General features: G+C 37.2%; 1 protein-coding gene across 2 annotated transcripts in view; it reads right to left on the bottom strand.

The window, feature by feature from the left end:
• specc1 (sperm antigen with calponin homology and coiled-coil domains 1) overlaps window positions 1–26,220 on the bottom strand; it is a 145,553-nt gene that overhangs the window by 78,183 nt on the left and 41,150 nt on the right. Inside the window, exon 1 of one of the 2 annotated variants that reach the window (XM_073839754.1) lies at window positions 18,733–19,042. The exons of the other annotated variant lie outside the window; for it this stretch is intronic. Within the exon in view, the coding sequence (XP_073695855.1) occupies window positions 18,733–18,772 (40 nt within the window). The 5' untranslated portion in view covers window positions 18,773–19,042. Of the gene's footprint in view, window positions 1–18,732; window positions 19,043–26,220 lie in introns of those variants that run through there. 2 annotated transcript variants of the gene reach the window in all.

The raw sequence follows: 26,220 nt of genomic DNA, 5'->3' as shown, positions 1-26,220 counted from the left end.
TGTCTCTCACTGTTAAAATAAACCTACCATTTAAATTATAGATTGATAATTTCTGTGTCAGCAGGAAAACATACAAAATCAGTCGGGGATCAAAAAAATTTTTTTTGTCACTGTATGAAGCACGTGTTCTGTATAACCATATTCTACATCCCTAATCCTACCCAATACCTAAACTTAACAACTACCTTACTAACTATTAATAAGCAGCAAATTAAAAGTTTACTGAGGCAAAAGTCGTAGTTTATGGTTTGTTATTAGCGAGAATTGGACCTTTAAATAAGTGTGACCACGTAAAATATGGTCAGGCAGAATATGTGCTTTATATGTAAGGAATAATTGATGACAGACCGTTACATTCTTACAAAATAATGCACACCTGAGGTGGAGATGTAGACACAATACGAAGCGTTGAATTCAAATGGGTTCAGTACATTTTGTGTAGAGATTTAAGCCCATGAGTTACCTCCCTTGAGTCTGTGTGTCTCTCAACAGTGTTCAACAGCAGCATCTCTACTAATAGTAAAACTTGAAGTTCATTTTCTTCGGGAACAGCCCCACTGTTACCTCGCTTGTGATTAATCTTGTGTAGTTCTTAAATTTTTAAACTATGTTACTGATAAAATCGTCAGAACACCGTTAACAACAGTACCTTTATTTATTTATATAGCGCTTTTAACAATACAGATTGTGTCAAAGCAACTGCACAGTAGCATGTTAACGTGTGCAAAACTGTATGTGTGTGCGTTTTTAAGTGAGAGAGAGTGGGAGAAATAGAGTAAAACGTAATTATGTGGCAAAAACATGGAAATAATCTTTCTTTTCTTATCCTATTGTTTACTGCATTTATTTGTTTGGCCAGTGTCGTTGTGGGTTTTGGTTATTTTGCTGTTTTAGGCTGTAAGGACCTTTGAAATAACCAAAATCATGTGGCGATGTGATACAGACATGTGATGCGGTCAAGAGCTGCCTGGAACTACATTCGCATTCGTTTCCCTGAAAATAACTGCATACCTTAGAACGTTCGACAGCCAATCAGATTCAAGCATTCAACGGCCCTGTAGTATAAGTACTAATTAATAGCCAATTGTGAGTAATATGCATGCAAATAAGCAACTAGTTAATAGTGAGAATTGATCCTTTACCATTTAACCTTTTGACAAAATCTAAAAAAAAAAAAATGTTTGCATGTGTGTTTTTGTTGTGTATTATATTTGTGCTACTAGAGAATATAGAGTTCATACTCAAGGAGGAAACAAACTACCTCAGAGATTTATTTAGAGGACAAAACTGAGGAAAATAACCAATTTTGTGCAGTTGCTCATATTCATTTGGCCAAAAAGTAAGATTAAATTCTGAAAAGCTTGTAAACCAATCTGATCTTTAGCGGGCTGTTTAAATAAAATATTAAATATCAGCTGTCACTCTATATCTCCCAATAACAAGTCTCAGTAAGACTATATTTAAATACTTGGTGATATGATTAAAGTTCCTTAGTTATTTAATGGGAGGGGGGGGGGGGTGTTCCTTAATTATTTTAATGGTATTTAAAAGCCTGGCATTTTTTAATTATTTTACTAAAAAGTTGCTTCAGTCCAGTAAGTGTTCATCTTCAAATACTATTAGGAATATAAGAGGTATTCTTACATGTACCATGACCTAAAGAAAAGGCCTTTAGGTCATAGTACATGTAAGAATAAAGGCCCTTTCACACGGGACGCGGCAGTCGCGAGTGTCTAGTTCATTTTCAATGGGAGACATGCGGCAAGCGGCAAACCGCGGGCGGTTTCGCTGGCGGCGCGAGGCGGAGCGCAAGCGGTGCTCGTGCACCCAAAATCATGCCGCTTCCACGGGCACGGCGCTTCGCGGCAGGCGCCGCCAAAGATAAAAATATTTTATCTTTTTGTGAGCGGCAGCGGCAGCCGCGTCGGCTTTAACCAATCAGTGAACAGATTATTAAAAACCAATCATAGAATATTTAACTGAATTTATAACGGATAGTTGAAAATAGAGGAGAAGATTGTTTTAAGTGTGCTGGATTTCCCAGAACTGTATGAATCATCTAAAATCTCATATTTGGGGTGAGCACACGAGTTAGTTTGCCAGGTAAAAATACAAATATGTACAAAGTGTCCAAACAATACATTATTATGCGTGGTGTTATAATAAACTATATCTTTCAAAAGTTTGAATAATAATAATGACAATAATTAATGACAGAATGACACAAACACAATTTTCCGTTTTATTTAGACGTTTAAGCAACTGTAACTATGGCAACGTCCGCCCCCAGACCGCGTCGCGAACACCGCCTCAACTGCACAAAACGCTTCCACTACAAGAGAAGGCGGCAGCCGCGCGGCGATTTCACCGCTTGCCGCGTCCCGTGTGAAAGGGCCTTAACTCTTAGGCTGATGATACCAGGCAAGTTTTTGAGCAATTTTGCCAGGCAACCTGTTTGATCAATGTTGCTTGGGCACTTTTCCATTAACAATGGGTAACAAATTCTGGATAGTCTGGATAATCTGGATAATTTTGATAGGTCGTGGGCCCTGTGTCTCACCTGGTTGCCCATTGAAAGGAACATTACTCTAAAGTTACCTGGCAACATTGCTCAAAACATTGCCAAGTGTACCATCGGCCTTATACTTGCTAAAAAAAAAAGACAACAGAATCTATTCAGTAGACTGTGTACAGCAGGATTTTAAGATACTGATAATTTAGAGGCCTTAGAATGTACAATTCAAATAATATACAGTAAGGTTTATAGAATAAAGTATGGGTCTAAGTTTGATTGTATAACTTCAGAGTAGGGACTGTAATTTGGCTTTTAGAGAAGAATGAAGTGTATGTGTTGTATTCAGAAAAGAGGATTGCTGTGGTTGTTTAATTTGCATTCATCAACACCACTATGTGGTTTGTGGTTACTTTTTGTGATTAAAATGTAATTATGCAAATATTTTAACCACACTGGTTGACCATAACAAAAAACAACAAGGAAAAGTATTTGAAATCCTCAAAATAGCCTTACTTTGTATTTGCACCTAATACCCTCGCTTCAGAATAGGTTTAACGTTCCTCTCTTCTGTCCTTGTTGGGAAAACTTCCTACTTTTTGGTCTGCTGTACTGCATACCAATCTCCTGTGCAATCTACTGATGGACTTTTAGTGCTTTCTCAATCATGAACCAATCACATTTCAAGCTGTCGACTCGAATACTGAGTCAGCTGTTTGATTCTGCTTGGATTACTGCGTCAGTCATGTCATTTGACAGCATGTTGCCTCTATTTACTGCACTGGATGACCTCCTGCACTGGTCGGCTTAGCAGTATGGTAAAAATTAGCCTAAATTCCTAAAACGGAATCAGATTAAATGGGAAAAGACAAGCGAGTGCAACGCACTTCTGTCTCAGTTTAGTCAGGCTGAGGAAGGACAGCTGACAGCTAACAGCTAACACCTGAAGCAGAGCTGGGGAATTTATAGCTACAGAGAAATTAAGATTTGGAGTGGCTTAAAATGATGTATGGACACTCAGCAGAGCTGCCTTGATAAGGACATGTTAGCACTTGATTCATACATACTTGTTCTTGGTTCAAACCCAATAAAAACTCGCCAACTTATTTTGGGAGAGTTCAAAACAAGCCAGAAATAGTTTATATATAAAAAAAGTCTCTACAGTGACAGATACACCAAATAACCAGAGAGCATTTGATTTCTTTCCATTTCTGTTTTCAAGTCTTTCTGCTACGAGAATCTTCTGAAGCATCTCCATTAATACTAAAAACATCAGTTTCCACTGGTTATGCAAGAAGACAGAACTTCATGTGCACTGGGACAGATCTGACCATGAATTTGACATTTTGAAACCTTAACCTAAACCTTAACTCATCTTTCAGATGATACTAAACTGAGAGACGTCCTTGCAGCCTTGCCCCGATAATAATAAAAAGGAAAATTCCAACTAAGCAGCTTCAATGGGTGCGTCAAGCTGTGCTTTGTCTGTTGACTGTGAAAGCTTTTTAACACCACCACTTTAATGTTTCATGACAGGAGACAAATGATTTCTGTAATAAGCAAATAATTGCATAGATATGTTTATCTATCTCTAGTACACACATAATAATTGCTACTGCATGTCTTTATGATCCAGCAACACAAATACACTTTTACATGTGTATTGTATGTGCTGGGATACAACACCCACAGACTAACAGGATAGTGATGTAATTTAAACATGACACACCTGAGCTGACAAACAAAAGAAAGCATGTTTACTACAGTGATTAAAACTCCCATATCAGCAGCAGAAAAAGGAACACTTTGCAGGCTTTGTTAAGGTCTCTCAGTATGTTCATGCTGAACAGGCAGATGTTTTGTCTATGTGACATTGGTTCAGCTCAGATTGTTTTACAGCTATCAAAATGATGCTGCTCATTTAACACCAGTATAACATATCTAGGACAGAACAAAACCTTCCTTCACTTGTCTCAAGCTCTGTTCTCTTCTTGGCATTGAAACCCAGCAGAAAGTGTTTTTCATGAAACACACACACATCTAATAAAGGCGAGTCAGATGCATTCCGGTCTAACCTCTTCCAATGATCTCACTGTGTGCAAGAGACTGCTCTTGCTAGAGGTCGACCGATATTGGTTTTTACCACAGGACCACAGTGGCCGATACTGATTAATTAACCGATAGTTTTTGAAAATGGATACCGAAAGGCAACTAAAATAGTGCTCTACTATTTAAAAAAAAAAAGTACTAAACCATACTTTGTAAATGAATAAAAATATTAATATTAATTATACATTGATCATTAAAGTTATTTCATAGTTCATTAATGTTAACAAAATAAACTTCAAAATTTAACAATATATCAGTAAATGTTGAAATTAACACACTCTAACAAGGAACAACACTTCTATTCTACAGTTTTCATCAATCTTAGTTGATGTTACAAATGGGCTCATTGTAAAGGGGTGGGAATTTTTACACTTTAACAATATGCAAAATTGCAGTTTCTGTGCTTTTTGTTTATATTTGGAATCTCTGTATGTCAGTACTGCCATCTTAAAATTAAGATTAAATTTAATTACATTTTACATCAAATTTATTTCATGCAAAATTTACTTTTTTTTATTATATAAGCAGGCTACTTTTTAAAACAATTACTTATTTAAAATAAGTATCCGAAATTTAAGTATCCGAAAGTTTACAGACAATAGTTATTGGTTTTTCTTTTTCTTTTGATTATTACTGATGAGATCATAGACAGTGGCTGCTTTAACAGGCTTCAAACGAATACACAGATCTATTTCGATATATCAGATGTTTTGTCCTGCTCTGAAAACATAACTGACTGTGTGTACTGTACATCAGTTTCGTATAAAAGTTTCCGAAAATGCAAGTGCATTTAACCGCATCCAAGCAATCGAGCTTTTTAGGACGAACAAACACAAAGCGCAAGTGAAAGTCTGTCAATGCGCGAGTTTTGTGCATCTAATAGTACTGCATTACAAATGGCAGAAATGAAGGCAAATTCTGTGCTATGAAGCCCGCCGCGTCTCTAGCGCGCACACGTGCCATATGCGGGGAAAAACGAGATAGGGCCGATTGCAGAACAGCAGAACCATACGTCACAGCAGTCACACGGCAGCAGCGCCACGGCAGCAGGCTCAGACGGTAGTGGGCGGAGTCTCCATCTGAGATCGAAAGTGGGTGAAAATAATGATCAACTTATAGACCTTTTTCCTGAGTAAACGATGAGCGCCGCCATTACGAATTCTAACGTTTTAAATAATCAGATTGAATGCTTTTTTGTTCCGGTCTCCATAGGAACCCATTCAAATAGCGTCCATCTGTTTTTAATGTAGCTAACTTCCGCTGCTTCGTGTCATCTACACACTCATTAAAGTGAGGCACTGACAAATTACGGTCATTGCGACATTGCCAAGTGATGGCGCTATGGAGCCATGTGCTTTTTTAAAAACATTTTAATAGGTTTAACATTAGTTTATCAGCTCGGAATATACCCTAATTTGACTAGAAACAATGCAGACCGGAAATGCAAAGCATTCTTTCAGTTAAGAGTCGGACTCCGCGTTCAGGAAAAACGTCTATATTTTTCCATATATTTTTAAACAGTATAAACTGAGTACAAAGCTCAAACAAAAAACAAAACAAAACTTGAGCAATAGAATGTTTTTATTTAGTTAAACTATATTTTTTACCTAATCATTTCAGTATTAACCAATTTTTCATTGTACATAATACCATGTACTATACACTATACCCATCACAAACTGGATTTTCCCAAAAAATATATTACAAAATCAAACAAAACATATAGCACAGAAGGCACACATTTAACAACAATAGTAACCACACATTACTCACCTAACTAAATTAGTTTAAACCTAAAATAAATCAAAACTCTTTAAACATGCAATTAATCCAGAGGCATGATTTGTTCACACACTCATTAAGGAAATGTCCATATCATCCTTAAATTCAAAGTGAAACATGAAGAGCTCTTTGGCCAGCAGACTCTCATCATTTGTTTCTGCCATTATAAAAGTTCATTATGTTGCTGCACATGAAATATAATGCGAATAACATTAAATAAATATATATTTTTATAAGGTTACACACTGATTATTTATAACTTAAACCCCATTTTTCTACCCATCCGTTGGTCGCGCATACACGCCATGTTTGTAGTTTTTTACACTTTCTATGCGTATTTGTAGTTCTAATCAAATCCTCGTTCAACACTCAATGTGTTGGGGGCAATATAATAGCCGTTAGAGTGCGCATTAATCCGTACTTCGAATTCTAAAGGTAAATTGTAGTAGACCGTCCGGAAATCTTTGGAATACTTTTTAGGACATACCAATTCTATTTTCGAATACTATTTAGGACGGATATTTTGTGGGACCTGATTGGGCTGCAGCAGGAGACTCCGCCCACTACCGTCTGAGCCTGCTGCCGTGGCGCTGCTGCCGTGTGACTGCTGTGACGTATGGTTCTGCTGTTCTGCAATCAGTCATTATTGGGAAAAACACAAGCTCATTGAAGAGAGAATTGCGATGCATCGGAGAAACGATTTTTCACCCACCCTTAATGAAACCGGGCAAAAGTGCAGCGCTGCGTTGCGCGGACAACTTGCAGGTATCACACACACACAGGACGCGTCACGTGTAGTTCAAGGGGAAGTCTAAAACAGTTTATTTAATCACCAAACAGGCAAATGTTTACTTCAAGAATGATCAAAAAAGCGTCAAAGATTAGTTTAAACAACAGATCAAATGGAAAGAGAAAGTGCAATCTATATTGTAGCCATTTAAGAAAATCTCTTTTCTGTTTTAAATTATGTTTAAATATTATTTTTTTGTTTTGTTTCAGTTTAATCTGTCTATTATGAAAGAAGTTTGTGTAATTTGTAAATGTCATAAAGAACGTGGTATGAATTGGACGGCAATAAGCCTGGAGAATTGGAGAGGGTCAGACACAATTTTTTGACCACTTCGTACGTTTTTATTTGTGGAAAATCCCTTCTTAAACGAATTTCGTTTTGTATCATTTTTATCTTAATTTTTGATATATATATTTTTGTTGATCAGCTATTAAAATCAAATGAGAACAAGGAAACTGGAGGTGTGAAATAAAGTGCTTAACTACCATGCTTCCGCGGCCTGAAGAAAAGGCTAAAACATAAATTATAGCTCTATATGAAGCATACAGACTTTATTAGAGCTACAGAAATAGTTTCGCTTAAATGCACAATACTCAATCTTCCAGCCTAGGGTCAAGTCTTTATGAACATTAACAAAGATTTAGGACAGATATGAGGTAATGTAAAACTTATGCGCTGTGGCGCAGCAGGATTTCTGTCGGCTAAATGAACACAGTTTGCTTTCTCACATCATGTCTTTAAATCTGCAACTTTGCTGGCTAACAATATGACCAGCTTGACATAAACCAATGAAAATATATGGTAACAATCCTGACATCAAATATTGGTGTCGGACTTAACCTCTCATACTCTATGACAGCGGAGCGGAGCGTGAGCCGCTTCAGCAAAGAACGCAACCCGGAAAAACTATCGGCAAGGATTTTTGACGATAACCGGTAGTTCCGCCAATCAACTATCGGTGCCGATTAATAAGCAAAACCAATACATCGGTCGACCTCTATTTCTTGCAACAATTCTTTCATACTAATCTGGGACCAGCTCTGCCATTACTTCTGTAATTTTTATTTTATTCTTGTAAAGCCAAAACTGAATTTTCAGCATCATGACTCCAGTCTTCAGTGTCACATGATCCTTTAGAAATCATTCTAGTATGCTGATTTGCTGTTCAAAAAACATTACTTCTTTTTTATCATAGTTTAATGTTGTATTAATTTTGCAACAGTCTTTACTGTCACTTTTGAGTATGTAACTGACCTCAAACAACCAAACTGTAGATTCCATTTAGGGCTGCCACTAATAATATTTTTGGTAATCAGGTACTCGGTCGATTATTCTGGTGATTAATCAAGTAGTCTGATAATTATATATATATATATATATATTTTTTTTTTTTTTTTTTTTTGACCCAAGTGAACAATAGACTTTAAAATTACTTTGGAACTGTAGATTCCATTTAAGGCTGTCACTAATGATTAGTTTGGTAATCGAGTAATCAGTCGATTATTCTGGCGATTAATCGAGTAATCGATTAATTCGTTTATTTTGCAGTAATAAAAATAGACCTAAGTGAACAATTACCTTTATAATACATATATATTAGCAATGATAGTTAATTCAAATAAAGTATTAAAGCAAGTAATAATATGGTTTTATTGAACAAAACTGTTAAAATACATAATGTATTATAAACAATAGAACTGATGTACATTTCACATTCTAACAAATGACTGCAGAGTGTGCCAATGACCTGATGATTGTTTTTACGCTTTAATATTGGCAAAACAATAATTCAAATATCCACAAATTCTTTAATATTGGGACATTTCTTTATGACAGAAAAGCTACAGCCACTGCAATTTCTTGAATATGCTGACATCAAAACATGTAAACTCAGAATGAGGGTTTGAGCTTTTATTTTGAAATCGAGATAAACAGTTAGCATTTTTATCCTCCTGTGTTTGCATAGGTTTGTAAACGATTTGCCTCTCAAATCTGATGTTGCACATGTTAACCACAATTATTTTGGTCAATATTGTAATCACGATTATTTAACACGATTATGACTGGGTCCAAAACTTTATATTAGTGATTAATTTAAAGATAGCAATACAGCAGAAAAAAAGATACAAGTAAAAAAAAAAACCATGCTTTAAAAAAAATACTGAATACTTTTATGCAAGTCTAAAATAGTATAACAGCCTAAATAAAACCACGTAAAATAAAACCACGTCTTCACTATAATAGTTAAACATGATTTGTTTCTTATTATTCTTCATTCAAGAGTAGCGAGTGATATTTCTCTTTGTATTTTTACATTTTATTAATGTTAAGCACAGACACAATATTATTGAGGGAATATTATTGTGGCCGCAAGCGCCACACAGATCTAATATACTGTTACACACGTATTTTCATTCTCAACCGTTTATGATCATTTAAGACATAACTGACAAGGGTTTACATGAATGATCGAGCGCCTCATTTTGAAATATTTTTGCGTGTATTTTGATCGTTTAGGCGGGCATCTTGAGTTAAAAGATAACTTTACATGTCCGTGTTTTGCTTCGTCTCTGAGCGCATACACAGAACTGTGCAAGTTTTCTTACGTGCTATTAAAAAAAACAACATCAACGATTTTTATGAAAGTCACGTTACATGATTTTGCTGATTTGCATGTGAAATTAGGCTTTTATGGAGGAGCGAAATTGCATCACTAGTAAGGGGGTGGAATGAGGCGCTATAATCGTTTCATCTCGATTACTGCATTTTCATGATCGTTCGAAGCAGAAATCGAAAGCAAAAGCGAATTTCGATTAATTGCACAGCTCTAGTTAAGACGCTACACACATGTAAATGAAAACTGTTTGTGTGGAGCAGCATTTACTGTGAACGAAGCCACTCTGACAAGCGCATATAATAAACCTGTATATATTTATTTAACTGAGTCATAGCGCTTGTGAATTCACAATAGCATTATGCTTTATCATGTTTTTTGAATGGTTTTAATATATCATGCAGCCTTGGAAAATGGTCTAAAAATGTGTTTTATGCATTCTCGTCTGAGTAATGCACCACTTCCAGCATATGCCAGTTACTCGACACAAATTGCAGTCAATGATTTTTAAAAATTGAGTACTCTAATTTAATCGAGAAATTGTGACAGCCCTAATTCTGTTACAATGATTTTTTTTTACCACATGTAAAAGCTTGCATAACAACATTCATTGTGCTTTGTAAACTAAATGATTTTGTCTGCCACAGTAATGTAATATCTTTTATTTTGTCTTTTAATTATTTTCTCATCAAACTGATATATGAGCAGCATACTAACATGAAATGTATTTAATTCATTATTCAAAGCATGACTGATTTGATTACAATTTGCAGTTGATTGACAGCTTTAGTTTATATCCATTTGGTTGCAGCAGAGAAGTAGCACTTTTAACCGTGAGAAAGAAAACTTGCTAATGAGAGTGAGGGCAGAGCTGTGCCCTTGAGCACAACAGCAGGTCACCACCCTTTACAGGTGAAGCACTTTGCATAATCTCCTCATTAATCACACCTCTCTGCACACAGGACACAGCAGCTCATGCAGTGAATACCTATCAGACTGGAGAACATTAGTGTATGAGTTCTAAATGAAAATATCCTGTTGAATTAATCTCTCCAAGAGAGAGAACTGCTAAAGTGTCCTCATGTACAACTTCTTGCCATATGGTAGCTAGGGTTTTGGGGATAGTTGCTAGGTGCTTACACCAGAAGTCTCTATAATACTTTGGTATATAGGGCCAGATTTACTAACAGCTTGTGCCAACGCAAACAGACTTTTGGCGTTAAAATAGTACTCTAAGGATTTACTAGTGCTGAAAAGGTGTGGACACAGTTATTTAATTCCACCTGACCTTATTGAATATGCATTTGTAGGAGTTTCTGATTCAGACGCAAAATTTATGGGGGGAGAGTATTAAAATGAATCACGCAACAAGAATTACTAAAGTCTGCAATCGTCAAATTGCTGGTATTTGCACCATTATTTAACGCCCATTACTTAACATCTTAAAGCAGATTGCGCTGGTCATTATGGAAATGATTTGGCTGCATCTGTGTTTCGTTAATGTGTGCATTGTCAGTAAATCAAACGCAGAATTTCCCCCTCCTATCGGTGCTTTTATGGAATTGAGATCTAACGCCAATTTGCCCCGTTTAGTAAATCTAGCCTATGATTTCCTTTTATGGTCCGGCCGAGGAAAATCAACAGAAAAAATATCTTTGAACCACTAACTCAAAGAAAACCATCTTTATAAACTATAAGTGTTAAAATAACTAGATGTGTTTGTATGTACAAGTATCATGTTTACTCCCACACACAGATGAACCATCAGTACTGTAGCTATTCTCTTTGTAGTGAATCAAGACATTCCAGAAATCCAGACCAAAATTCTTTTGCCTTTGCTGTTCTCCAAAACAACAGTAGATATTTCACACTTTATAACTGATGAGCTGGACAAAGAAAACAAACAGAGCTGTTGTTCTAATGACCAGCACTGTTTTTACTGTTGCTATCATCATACAATACAATCAAAACGCTCTCTCTATCATTTCCCTTCAACAAAACACTTGGCATCTACGTTCAGTATTACACAGACCCTAAAACATGTGGACAATGTGAACCTAGTGGGGTGCTGGAACTCTCTTCAATCCTTTTTTGAACATGCAACTGCTTGCTTTTCTGCCAGTTTCTCACTATTTTTCTAATCCACCCTGATGTACAAACAGTACAGGCTGGTGCTTTTCATTTTGGAACTGAGCTGAAAATAGTCTCACTGTTGAGCCATATTTGAATGAGAGGGTCATCTGAATGGCTGCTTAGCACAGGCACGGGTTCATTCTCCACTCAGCTGACTGCAAATAACACCCTATTGCTTCCAACATTGCTGCCATTAAACATCCGATCCGTCTATTTGGAGAAACACAAATGGAATAAAGTTTAAAAGTCATGTCTGATTTTTGTTTAAAAAAAAAAAAACTTTCATGGATTTTTGGGATAGTAGCTTTTGACTTGCTTACTTGGTATATCTCAGCTGAGCAGAAGGGAATGTGTGGATAGATAAAATGAGCTTCCCTTTCCAATGAACCACCTCATTCTCACAACATGAAGCCAAACACCAACTCTGACTCAGAGACAGAGCCTGTAACCTAAGCTGACCTTAGAAGAGTATTTCTGCTGTGAAGATTACAAGGTTTGAGTCTTTTTACTCTCACTGGGTCCATGGATTTAGGGTCTTTCAAAAAAGAAAATCTGATGCCTTTGAAAAGTCAGAGAAAATGAATATACAGTTTAGGCTGTAGTGCACAATTCAAACAATTTGGACCAATTTAGATTACACAGTACTGACCTACTTTATATTGAAGGATTAGTTCACTTCCAGAAATCTAATTTCCTGATAATTTACTCTCCCCTATGTCATCCAAGATGTTCATGTCTTTCTTTCTTCAGTCAAGAAAAGAAGGTTTTTGAGGAAAACATTCCAGGATTTTTTTCCATAGAGAGGACTTTACTGGTGACCAACAGGTTGAAGGTCTAAATTGCAGTTTTATTGCATCTTCAAAGGGCTCTACAGGAATAAGGGTCTTATCTAGCAAAATGATCAGCCATCTAAAAAAAAAAAAAAGTATATACTTTTTAACCATAAATGCTCATCTTGCATTGCATAATCACACTGGAAATGTCAAACGTGGTTAGTTCTTAGCCTGTGCACTTCGGTTTTCTTCTCCAACTTCAAAACCTTTTTGTAAAGTGTGTTGCCTTTGCATGTTCGCTTTGGTCACTGGGTCAGTACTTCTGCCTATGCCACGTGTGCGTGATTACATAATACATAAGGTCGAGCTAGTGCAAGATGAGCATTTGTGGTTAAAACGTATATAATATATATATATATATATATATATATATATTTTTTTTTTTAGAAAATAACAGATTGTTTCGCTAGATAAGACCCTTATTCCTCTGCAGGGATTGTGTCCTTTGTAGCCCTTTGAAGCTGCACTGAAACTGCAATTCGGACCTTTAACCCATTGGCCACCATTGAAGTCCACTATATGGAGAAAAATCCTAGAATGTTTTCCTCAAAAACCTTCATTTCTTTTCGACTGAAGAAAGAAAGACATGAACATCTTGAATGACACTGGGATGAGTAAATTATCAGGAAATTTGTTTTCTGGAAGTGAACTAATCTTTTAAGTTTCTTTAAAGGCGCAGTATGTCGGATTTTTTTATTAAAATATCCAAAAACCACTAAAACAGAGTTATATATTTTGCTGACGTGTTCACTTACATTATCCCACATGTTTCAAATAATGTTTAAATCTAGAGAAATAAGCAATTTTAACTAGTGTAAGAGACCGTGTCATTTCGTCGCCTGGCAATGACGTCATACACCCTCGATTTTCCAGGTTTTATTCAGCAGAAAACATAAAAACCCCTAACTACACTTTAATATGTTATGATTTTTATTAGACAGGTGATGAGCGCACAAAGTAGCATTATAACAGAACTTTCAACACACTCATATGTATCTATGTTTCTGCGTACCTCACATACGCAGGACCGGAAGAAGCAAAAGCGGTCGACTGTGGCATAATAAAAGCTACGCTGCTTTCGAGCCATGTATCGAACTTGTCCTTCATTAGTAATCGCTCCAGCATCCTCGTTTCGCTTCCACGACTTTTAGCCCCACCCTGCTTCATACTTCAGTGGCCTTAATAAGTCTTTAATACATTAGCTCACCCACAGACATTGTTTCTGCACGAGTCACGATTGCAGATTACAACTCCCATGATTCTTTGTTTGTTTTGAATATGCGTGAAAAATACATATTGTGCCTTTAACTACTGTGTATTAATATGTATTACTATGCATAATTTCCTCCTTTACAATCAGCAACTCTCCTATAGCAAGGAAATGGCAACTCAAAGATGGACTCACATAATCATGCACCATTGTATTATGAGTATGTTGTCAAGCAAGAAATATCAATCAGTTTATGCTTTTATGTTGCACAAGTTAGACATATAGATATTTTGCTGTAAACAAAAAGAATATGTACTTTAAAAGGAATGTAGCACATCTAAGTTCTTACTGGATTTTCATGAGAACGTTTATAGTCCTCAAGTGCAGCAAACAGAACAGAATACAATCTATAGTACACTCTGATTAAACTCTATACATGGTAAATGCATTAACAGTTTATCAGAGGCCATCTAACTCTAGCCAACCACAAACATATTTCATTTTACTGGGCAAGTGGTCAAAACACTGAGCTCTGAATTAATGATTTCATACTGATCTGAAGTTCAGCTAAAATATGAGGGTCTGTAGCCATATATTTAGCCAGACATGTTTCAACATGTGTAGTATTGAATACTGCATTTATTATTTACTAACTCATTAAAAATGTTACTAAATTACATGTTTACAGTCATAACACACAACTGTAGGTCTAGTTTAAAAAAAAAAAAAACTTTTCCAGACGTGAGGCATCCAAATGTTATCTTTATAGCAAAATCTCTATTAGGGTGGTCTTTATGAGGGGGAGACATCCGCCTATGGTGGAGGGAAACGTTTGCACTTTTGTCCTTGTGGAAACTCCTTCTTGTGACTGACTGAGCTGCCTGATATGAAGCTAGTGACAGCAGATCTGCAGTGCAGACTCATGAAGTCCAGCTGTTTCAAAATGATCTTCAAATCACATTCTTCTTTCTACTCCGGTAGATTTATTCAATGTTGACTCTTTCAAAGCCAGACTCATTTATCAGTTCAAGCCTTCTACACAATTACATTGTTTTTTTGTCTTTCAATGTGCAGGCTGTTTTCCTAAAAATGATATTTGATCAATCAGATATCTGGATATTGTAAAGAAATGTCATCAAAATGAAACTCTTGATAAATACTCATAGCTTTGCAACTGATAGCTGTTAAAACAATCTTTACTTTTGCCAAAGGGTGTAAAGCTGTAGAGGTAGATAAAGCCTAACCTCAGGCTCAAGAGTTTTTGTGTGTTCAGCATAAGAACCTACTGTTTCATTTCAAACGCACATACATAAACACACAAACACAGCGTTTGGCAGCGTTTTCCATCATAGATAAGGCTCCTGCAGTGGTAAACTGGCAGTCAGCCATGATCTCTGTGCCAGACAATACACATCCTCATTTACCAGCCACACACACACATCAAGACTTCAAATTCCAGTAAGTCTTACAAAGAAATCTTCTTGTGCTCTAACTAAGAAGACGAACCTTAGGGAACTCAGTTTTCACAAAACTTACTGTTTGATTTTCACACATGAATCAATCACCGGGACAGGAAAAAATTACAATAACACTGTAATGTCAACTTTCATGAGCCACTGTAAAAAAAATTCAAGAACAGAGACAGCACAATATATGAAGTGATATGGAGAAGGAGATACCCGAGAGAATGAGGATGTGCAGGAGGACAGAGAGCTAAAGCAGACTGTTGCTTTCCATCTCTGCAGTTAAAGCTGGCTGAAATGAAGCAAACTTTGAAATGGAAATGCAATAGAAAGTTTATCCCCTAAGGTAGATTGTGAACATGTAACATTACAGTCCACACACACATAGAGATAATCTTTTTCTACCACACAGGCTCTTTTCATTCAGTGTTACTCACACGCACATTTCTAGCATATACTGATATCAATTGAGTGGTCCTTGCAAGTTTTAGCTATGCAGTTGCTACGGTATTGCTAGGTGACTGCTTACAGGCCCAAAGAGCCTATTTTTAGGCCATGTGTCCACCAAATTATTTTTTATCCGAGGTTAGTCTATCAATTGTTTTCGATGAGAACGCCGCATTTTTAAAAAAAAAGCCAGCAGCATGATGCACAACAAGTGTCTTATTCACGCTGAGCACTCAGACAATTTTTTCTTGGCGCAGAGAGTTGAACAATTTCAACTTTGGGTAAAACTCTGCGCTAATCACTCTCACTTTTTAGTCAGCTGTCCAATCACAATGGAGGAGGGGCGGGACTAATACCACTCTGACCAACTGTCACGCATTTTGCTTGTACTACAGCTAAACAACAATGGAGACAATTTTAATATTTCTTGTCTCAGAGTCTTCATGTCTGTACCAAATGGGATTCATGGACTACTACAAATATTGATATGAAAAATAATGTTTGCAACATTTCATTCACAATGCGTCTGCCACATTACTTCTGCAGATATTCTGTATACGAGTCATTTTAAAATAAAACAAATATGTTATTTGAACAATTACACCTTCTTGAGCTATCAATGTGGTGATATTTGTTTTTTAATTAATTATATTATATATAGAATTCCAAGCACCACAAAACTGCTTGTCCTCACAGCAATGTACAGAGGGAAACATGGTCAAAAACATGGTTTTCCACCATTTAAAATATATCAAATATATGATATAAATGGCATAAAAAAACTAAATGCTGAAATATATTATAAATATATCATGAAATTAGTGGTCCCTGGAGTTGTGTCACTGGTGATACCATTTAACAAAAATTCCTATTTTCTGAAGATCTATGAAGAGAAGCCCATGATAAGTCCACTGTCCCTTTTCGGTTCTCAGAAATGTTCTCATTTATCTCATGATTTCATATGAAGCTTTTAGTTGAGGTCACTGTGACCTACTTTATTGTTAGGGAATTGTAAAAAACTAGAATACAAATGGATTAAGCTACTTATTTTAGTGAGTATACCATGAATAACAACATGTGGTTCGATACTTGCAGAAGCCATTTTGTAAAATGCATTTTTCATGAAAATTGTCACTGGTGTTACTTTCCTTATGTATGTCACCGGTGATTCATTGTTTCACTGGTGTTACAGTTTTTTTTTTCTGTCACATTATATAAATAAAACATAATCTCCTTATTTCTTACATTTTCATTATGCTTCTGTAACTGACTACTTGTGCTGAACATTTTTTTTGAGAAATAACATTTCATAAAAACCTTTAATATTGCCAAATAAGGTAACACCAGTGACAAAAAAATAGTACATATGGTCTTTAAATAAATGCACAAAAACGATTTTAAATTAAAATCATTAAGCTGTCATTTATGTGTATTCATAAAGTCAAAAGTTAATCTAATAATGTGGTCTAAGTTTAAAGTTTGAAAAGTGCTCTCAAGCACTCACAGATACACATTTTTAGCTGGTTAAAAACTCTTTGGTGGACACAACCCAACAGTTGTCATGAAATGCAACCAACTTTTCTTTCTTTTTGTGCCGTATATTTAAAGGGATAGTTCACCCAAATATGAAAATTCTGACCCATTCTAAACACAAATTAGGATATTTCTGTTGTGTTGTGGTATTCTAGCGAATGTGCATCAAAGACTGACACGGAAGAGAATAAATTGTTGAATAAAGTCTCTATTTTTGTACTCTCATAGCTTCAAAACATTTTGGTTGAACCACTGCTGTCACATGGACTATTTTAATGATGTCCTTACTACCCTTCTGGGCCTTGAATGTGTCAGTTGTGTTGCTGCTGTCTATGCAAGGTCAAAAAGCTCTCGGATTTCAACAAAAAGTATCTGTGTACCGAAGATGAATAAAGGTCTCGGAGGGTTTCAAAACGACATGAGGGTGAGTAATTAATGACAGAATTTAAATTTTTGGGTGAACTATCCCTTTAAGGTAAACAATTTACTGAAAAGAGAAAAACTTGATTTTGACTTTTGATTTTGATACAGAATTGACAGGGTTGTGGAAAGTGGACGATGGATGATAAATGGATGATAGTTTCATATGAGTGATTGAAGAGTAGTTGAAGAGAAGGAACTGGTCATTCAATAAAAATTCAAACTCAATCAATAAAAAAAAAGAATTGTCAATTTTGTCTTTTTGATATTGGCTTAAATACGGTTGTGTGCCTCCTTTAAAGTAAATAATGGGAATTTTGCTTATTTCATTGCCCGCAGGATGAAAATTGCAAATCTTTGTAACAAGCCACATGATTTGAGTTATCATTCATGTTCGTAGCAAAAATGTTGGGTGGGAAAGTCTATGTTTAGACATAGTGGTTTCATCAAATGTCTAAACCTTAGTATGAACAACAGTAAAATGATGCTTGCTATTTCTGAGACACTCTGAGGTAATGTGTCTTGACAGGATATACACACACAGCACTGATGAAGAGCAATGGGATCCGGACAAGTGTGGATAAAAGCCCCATTTATCATCCAACTTACATTTACCCCCTACAGCTGCACACTGATACTGGGCACAACTGTGAGTGAAACAGCAAAACAGAGCCAAAAACAGAAGAGGAACGAAAGGATGCAGAACAGACAGAACTAATTACGTAAAAGAGAAATGTAGGAAATAAAATTACATGGAGAGTAATCATATTAGATGGTCAAACACAAAGAAAGTCGATCGCTGTGAGCCCACACAAATAAACATCGACTCCATCCAGGATAAATGATAATACAACAGATCCACAGCACAGTGATATGTTTGTCAGACCTGTGTCCGGATCTTCCACCCGGGTTTCCTGGTTCCCCATGGCTGCTACACACTGCTCCACAGAGGACACTAATCCATCAGAGCAGAGCTCCGGCACACCTGACAGAGCACGCTTGCTTTGACGCCTGTGCGTACGAGACAAAGACAATGAGACAGAGGTGTTTGTCCTCTCCCCTCGTCCTGCTGGCTGTGAATCAGCAGCCTGACAACATTCCTGCTGACTGTCAGTCTGTCCCAGTGCAACTCTCTCAATCCTCTTCTCATTCACTTGTTCTCTCTCTCTCTCTCTCTCTCTCTCTCTCTCTCTCTCTCTCTCAGCGTCATGCAGCAGCTGCAGCAGGAGTGTATTCAGTGTGTTATTAGTCGTGTCTCTGTTTTGGGGGTGTGGCCACCCGCCGTCACATAACTGCTCCTCCTTCAGCTAAAGCATGAAAATTAGAACAAGCAACTCCCTCTTTTATCTTGCTCTATTTCTTTTTTGCTTTACCTTAATCTTCAGAAATGAAGAGTATAGCTTGAAAGAAGAGGAGGAGAGGAGATTCTTTTCGTCTCCTTCAACGTGAACTTTTCTAACCTCATTCATCTGCTCTGTAGAGGACACTGGGTGATACACTGGGACACACTTGTGCAAAACCACCTTGTGTTTTTGTCATAAATTGCTGCATTATCACAGTCCTCCAACTTAGACTGAAGCATTTTTTCTCAGTAGGAGGCATGAAAAGATAAATGTGTTATTTTTTTAGCTCCTTCCCTCCCCCTCATTCTCTATTCATGTAAAATGCATATCATATGAGTTAAATATTCATGCTAAGAAAAAAAAAACATGTCATCTTTGCCTGAATCTGTCTCTGGCTTGACAATACAGACCGAATGCACATTTTTGTTGCTCCCTGACTCATTTCATCTTATGTTTTTCCTCTAACAACATCTTTTTTCCTTTCTTATATACAGTGGGGTGTAAAAGTCAGGTACGACTAGTGGAAAATATGTCTATAATTTAGTATATTTATTTAATTACAAATAATATGTGACTCTGGACCACATAACCAGTCCTAAGTCACTCTGGTACACTCTTGTAACAATAGCCGACAATACTTAATTTTTGATTAGTAATATGCTTTGCTAAGAACTTAATTTGGACAACTTTAAAGGCTATTTTCCCCAATATTTCAAATTTATTTTTATTTTTTTGCACCCTAAGATTCCAGATTTTCAAATAGTTGTATCTCAGCCAAATATTGTCATAACAAACCATACATCAATGGAAAGCTTATTCATTCAGCTTTGTATAATTTCAAAACTGACCCTTATGACTTTTTTTTTTTTTTTTGGTCTAGGGTCACATGTGATCAGCATAAACATTTGAGTTAAAAGTTAAATTAAAAACATACGTTTCAGTTTTTTGTCTCTCTATGACAGCAGCACTTAGGATGAATAAACTCGAGTTTTTGTCAAACCTGATGATCATGTTCTCTAGCATAATTTAAGATGATGAAGTTCAATAGGCTCTTTGGATTAAGAATATCTGGCTGTCTGCCTGCCCAGAAAGTCGCGTGAGCAATACCACTTATATAACATATAATTAGTGACTTGTGCAGACTATTTATATACTAACGAAAATCAAAATAAAAAAAAAAATAAAATAAATAAAAAGCCATTTATTTTCAGTTTTTTAAATCCTGTATTTTAATATGATAAATAAACCCAGATGACTGGCTGACAGTTCGTATACAGCTAATTTCCAAATCCATAAATAAACGGGCATGAAATATCGACTGTTGATTGATAGTTATTTTATTATGTAAGAAGCATGAGATGTATGATATGAGATGAGAAAAGATATTTAGAAAATTCAGCCAGTTGTATAGCTTTGTAGATTTTACACATAAGATTAGATTAGATTAGATTCAACTTTATTGTCATTACACATGTACAAGTACAAGGCAACGAAATGCAGTTAGGTCTAACCAGGAGTGCAATAAGCAGCAAGTGCAGGATATAGGTATAATTTAGTTATAAGTGCACTTATAGGAGATATGTACAGGGAGAGGATATGGATAATATTTACAGATGAAGTACTGTGAGCATAATTTACAGATGATAATTAACTACAATTAGAATGTACAAATTGATGAACATAATATACAGGTTGCTATTAACTATAATGTAAATTGCAGGTAGATATGAACATAATATACAGGTTGCTGTTTACTGAAGCAGGAATTTACAAATAGACATGTATAGATATAGATTTATCACAGATTTACAATATGTATATGTGCAATGGAAATGTGCATTTACAAATGGGTATGTACAGTGTAGTGCAAAGAATATTAAATAGTGCAATGGTAATGGGGAGAGTGTGGGGTGGGTGAGAGGGGCAGGTGTCAGTGGGGGACAGAGTTCAATAAGGAGACCGCTCTGGGAAAGAAGCTGTTCCTCAGTCTGCTGGTTCTAGTCCTGTGGCATCTGAAGCGCCTGCCGGAAGGCAGGAGAGAAAACAGTTTGTGGGCGGGGTGAGAGGAATCCTTAAGAATACTGCGTGCTCGACGCAGACAGTGTTTCTTATGAATGTCCTCAACGGTTGGTAGTGGACTCCCTATGATGCGTTGGGCAGTTTTCACCACCCGCTGCAGTGCCTTACGCTCCGCAACAGAGCAGCTTCCGTACCAGACTGTGACACAGTTCATAAGGATGCTTTCTATCGTGCAGCGATAGAAGTTCACCAGGATGGCTGAGGACAGCTGGTTCTTCTTGAGTGTTCTCAAGAAGAACAGGCGCTGGTGAGCCTTCTTGACCAGGCTGGAGGTGTTGGTGGTCCAGGATAGATCCTCCGAAATGTGGGTCCCCAGGAACTTGAAGGAAGAAACAGGCTCAACAGCCATCCCATTGATGTGGATGGGTTCGTGTGAACCTCTTCTTCCCTTCCTGAAGTCCACAATGAGCTCCTTGGTCTTGGTAGTGTTAAGGAGCAGATTATTGTCTGTGCACCATGTGGCCAGGTGCTGAATCTCCTCCCTGTAGGCAGTCTCATCGTTGTTGCTGATGAGACCGATCACTGTCGTGTCGTCTGCGAACTTGATGATGGAGTTAGATCCATAAACAGGCCTGCAGTCATGGGTGAAGAGGGAGTAGAGAAAGGGGCTCAGCACACAGCCCTGTGGCACACCAGTGTTGAGTGTGACAGTAGTGGAGCAGATGTGACCTGATCTAACATGCTGAGGTCTGTTAGTCAGAAAATCCATAATCCAGTTACACAGTGAGGTGTTAACGTCCAGGTCTCTAAGTTTGGTGATTAACTTAGATGGTCTGACAGTGTTGAATGAGCTGAAATCAACAAACAGCATTCGTGCATAAGTGTTTGTATTGTCCAGGTGTGTGAGGACAGAGTGCAGCGCTATGGAGACTGCATCATCTGTGCTCCTATTGCCACGGTAGGCAAACTGGTGTGGGTCCAGTGTGGATTGGAGAGATTTCTTGAGGTGTGAGAGGACCAGCCGCTCGAAGCACTTCATAATGATGGGTGTGAGTGCTACAGGGTGGTAGTCATTCAGGCATGTTGGGTTGGAGTGTTTCGGCACTGGCACAATGGAGGTGGATTTAAGACATGCTGGTACAGTTTCTTGGGCAAGGGACATGTTAAAAATGTCTGTGAATACCCCAGCGAGCTGCTCTGCACATGCCCTCAGTACGCGGCCAGGAATACCGTCTGGTCCAGCAGCCTTGCGCGCGTTGATCCGGCTCAGTGCGGTGTGTACGTCAGAGGAGGTTAGTGTGATGGGTGAGTGGTCGGTTGAGGGAACGATCTTGGTGGCAGTGTCTGTATTGTCTCTCTCAAAGCGAGCATAAAAGTCATTAAGCTCATCCAGGAAGAAGACATTAGTGGCTGTGGGGGTGGAGTGGCTGGGTCTGTAATCGCTGATGGCCTGAATGCCCTGCCACATGCGTGAGGGTCAGAGTTAGAAAAGTGCTCCTCTAGCTTTAGTTTGTAGCAGTGCTTGGCCTTTTTGATGCCCCTCTTCAGATTAGCCCTGGAAGTGCTGTAGGCCTGTGCATCACCTGATCTGAATAACAGAGTTCGTGCACCAAGCTTTGTTAACATAAATGCACAATCCTCCGCCTCTGGTCTTACCGGAGTCATCCGCCGTTCTGTCTGCCCGGAATGTGTGGTGATCAGTTAGAGCAATAGCACTGTCCGATATATCGCTGTTTAGCCATGTTTCAGTGAAGATCATGACATTACAGTTCCAAATACTCTTGCTGTGGTTGATGTGGAGTCGAATCTCGTCCATTTTGTTCACCAGCGACCGTACATTAGCGAGGAAAATGCTGGGTAAAGAGAGCCGGTGTGGTGTTAGCTTTAGCTTAGCTCTTAGTCCTCCACGCTTCCCCCGTCTTTGTTTACGGTCGCGTCGCCGCCTACGAGCACTTCCGCCCGGCCAGGTAGAGTGCGCAGCCTCGGGTGATCTTGCGATTTCAGGGACGAGTCGAAGATATAAATAACTGACCACAACATTCTGACCAAAAAAAAATCAAGCATTCCAGACCATGTAATGTAAACTATTTCTATGTTTTTATTTTTCTATTTATTGGAGTGCCTTGACTTCCTACATTTACTAAATTACAGAAGTCTCAGTTCTTTACATTTTCTTAAGGAAGTGTGAATCATTAAAGTTGTTAAAGGGAGTGAGAAATATTATAATATTATTTCTTATTGTTCTTTTTGTAATTTTTTTGAATTTACTGAGGTTATATAAAGCCTCTCCACCCTTGGTAAATAGGCCCAGTTCTAATCTGCACTCCTGAAGCTCACTCACATTCACAAACAGAGGCAGAACAAAGCCTCTGTGCACTTCAGCTGAGCTGATCTGTGCCCACCCAGACCTCTCATGGTCTCACCCCACTGACTGTACATGATCAGAAACCTAGTACTGTTAGAAATCAAAGGAAAATTCCAGGTTTAACACAAGCTGAGCTCGACATTTTCTGTTACCTCTAAAAATATTTTTTTGATTTGTCCCTCAGTTTGTAAAAACAAACAAATTCCACTGTAATGCACTTAAAATGGAATTTGATGAGGCAAGGCATTCTATAGGGGGTTTACAAACAGAAATGTGCAAATAATATATTTTAAAGCAAATATATTAATGTTCAGTGCAATAAGTATATTGTTTGAGAATTCTTTTATAGGTAGGACTATTACTCTAGGAAGTTGTCATGTCCCATTCTGCTATCCTTGTTTGTATAAAGCATTAATAGTGATTCAAATTGGTAAGTAGTAGAGCTGTTTTAGCAGCATTAAGATCGACATACCCTATGGCAAGCCATTTTAACATTTAATCTATAAACCATACTAGTATCTATTTTCATGCTACTAGTACTTATTTTTTAGATACTAGTATCTTTTTCATTAAAGGAGTAGTTCACTTTCAGAACAAAAATATACAGATAATGTACTCACCCCCTTGTCATCCAAGATTTTCATGTCTTTCTTTCTTCAGTCGTAAGGAAATTATGTTTTTTAAGGAAAACATTTCAGGATTTCTCTCCATATAATGGACTTCTATGGTGCCCCCAAGTTTGAACTTCCTCTAAACGATCCCAGCTGAGAAAAGAAGGGTCTTACCTAGCAAAACGATCGGTTATTTTCTTATTTTCCTCAAATGTTCGTCTTGTCTAGCTCTTTGTGTCCTCTGTGTAGAGATTAAAAAGTATATAAATTGTAAATGTTTTTAGAAAATAACCGATCGTTTTGCTAGATAAGACCCTTCTTCCTCGGCTGGGATCATTTAGAGCCCTTTGAAGCTGCATTTAAACTGCATTTTGGAAGTTCAGGGGGCACCATAGAAGTCCATTATATGGAGAGAAATCCTGAAATGTTTACCTCAAAAAACATAATTTCTTTATAACTGAAGAAAGAAAGACATCTTGGGTGACAAGGGGGCGAGTACATTACCTGTAAATTTTTGTTCTGAAAGTGAACTACTCTAAGTACTAATACTTATTCATTAGCTACTAGTGGTTATTATTTGGGTAGTAGTACCTTTTTAAAAGATACTAGTAGTTATTTATTAGTTACTAGTACTTTTTCATTAGATACTTGTCCTACTAAAGACACTAGTACTGTTTAATGATATCACAAACAGAATAACTACTATTACCTGTTCATTTGGAGATATTTTCAAATTTTCAAAAGAACTATGAGAATTTAAGATAACTTCATTCAAACAGATCATTATATAAACATGAGTGCCTCTGAACTGTCCAATCAGAGTTCACATGGTAATACAATACATTTTTATACTGAATGAAAGTGATTATTAAGCAGGCCTAACTGGTTTAGCAAAAGTACTAGTAGCATGAAAATAGATACTAGTACTAGGGCTGTAACGTCCCAGTCGATTAGTCGATTAATTGGTTGCTAATGGGGGTGTTTTCAGAGCACCCCTGTTTCACAGGTAACAGTCTGTTTTCAGAACACCCCCATTGTTTTCACTTTTTTTGGATTAGCCCAACCCACTGGAGAAGAGAGACAGATGAGTAGGCTTTAGAAGATTTGATGCTGAATATTATTTATTTAATAATAAGCTAGTGGACTCAGCGGTTTGGAACACATATCAGTATACATCAGTCCTATTCTAACATGTCAACAACAACAAAATCGACAGTGTGGCAGCATTTTGTTAAAATTAATAACGGGAAAAAGGTTGAATGCAAAGTTTGCAAGCAACAGTTTGCCTTCCACAGCTCGACGACAAACATGACGTATCATCTAAAAGCGGTAAGCTAACTTGTCTGCGTTAGGTTGCCCTGTCTGTTTTTGATAGTTCAAGTCAAGTATTGTAACTTTCTATTAGCTCATGTGATATGTAAATCATGGCACAGTGCACATCAAGGTCAAGTCATTCCTGTGACAGGTAGCTTTACTTAGTCACTCTGTGAAAACAACTGGTTGAACATGTCCAGAAAACACAATTTCAATTGAATCAGCACAGGAGAATATTTCTTCACCCTGCCATGTTTTATGAAGGTCAGGCCAGCATTAATATTTAAGGGCAATCCATATGGTTAGCAATAAGGAAGCAATGAGGGAACACCTTGAAGGCATATGATTAACTGGGCGAATACTGATGACAAAGATGACAAAAATGACAAAAACTATTAACTTTTGTATATTGCTAGGAGTGTAAAACGATTTTATAGGCATTGCAAGTGACTCTGCTATCAGTCAAGTGTTCATGCTGTACATTTTAAATGACAGTTTGCTACACAAGTTTCTAGAAAGAAATTCAAAAGAACTGTATTATAATATAAACAGAAATCTTTTGTCAATTTCGTTCAAACAAATAGGACAAAAACTTTTGAAAAGTAGTATTTTTACAGAATTTTTTTGCAGAACAGTAGCACTCGGCCCACACTCGAGAGAGATTACCATGGCAGCTCGGCCTAATTAACCATCAACGTCAGCTGAGCCAGACTGTGACTCTG

Source organism: Garra rufa, chromosome 5 (genome assembly GCF_049309525.1).
Source record: "Garra rufa chromosome 5, GarRuf1.0, whole genome shotgun sequence".
Lineage (NCBI taxonomy): Eukaryota > Metazoa > Chordata > Actinopteri > Cypriniformes > Cyprinidae > Garra > Garra rufa.
The sequence above is the reverse complement of the archived record's forward strand: the minus strand, read 5'-3'. Positions and strand labels throughout refer to the sequence as shown.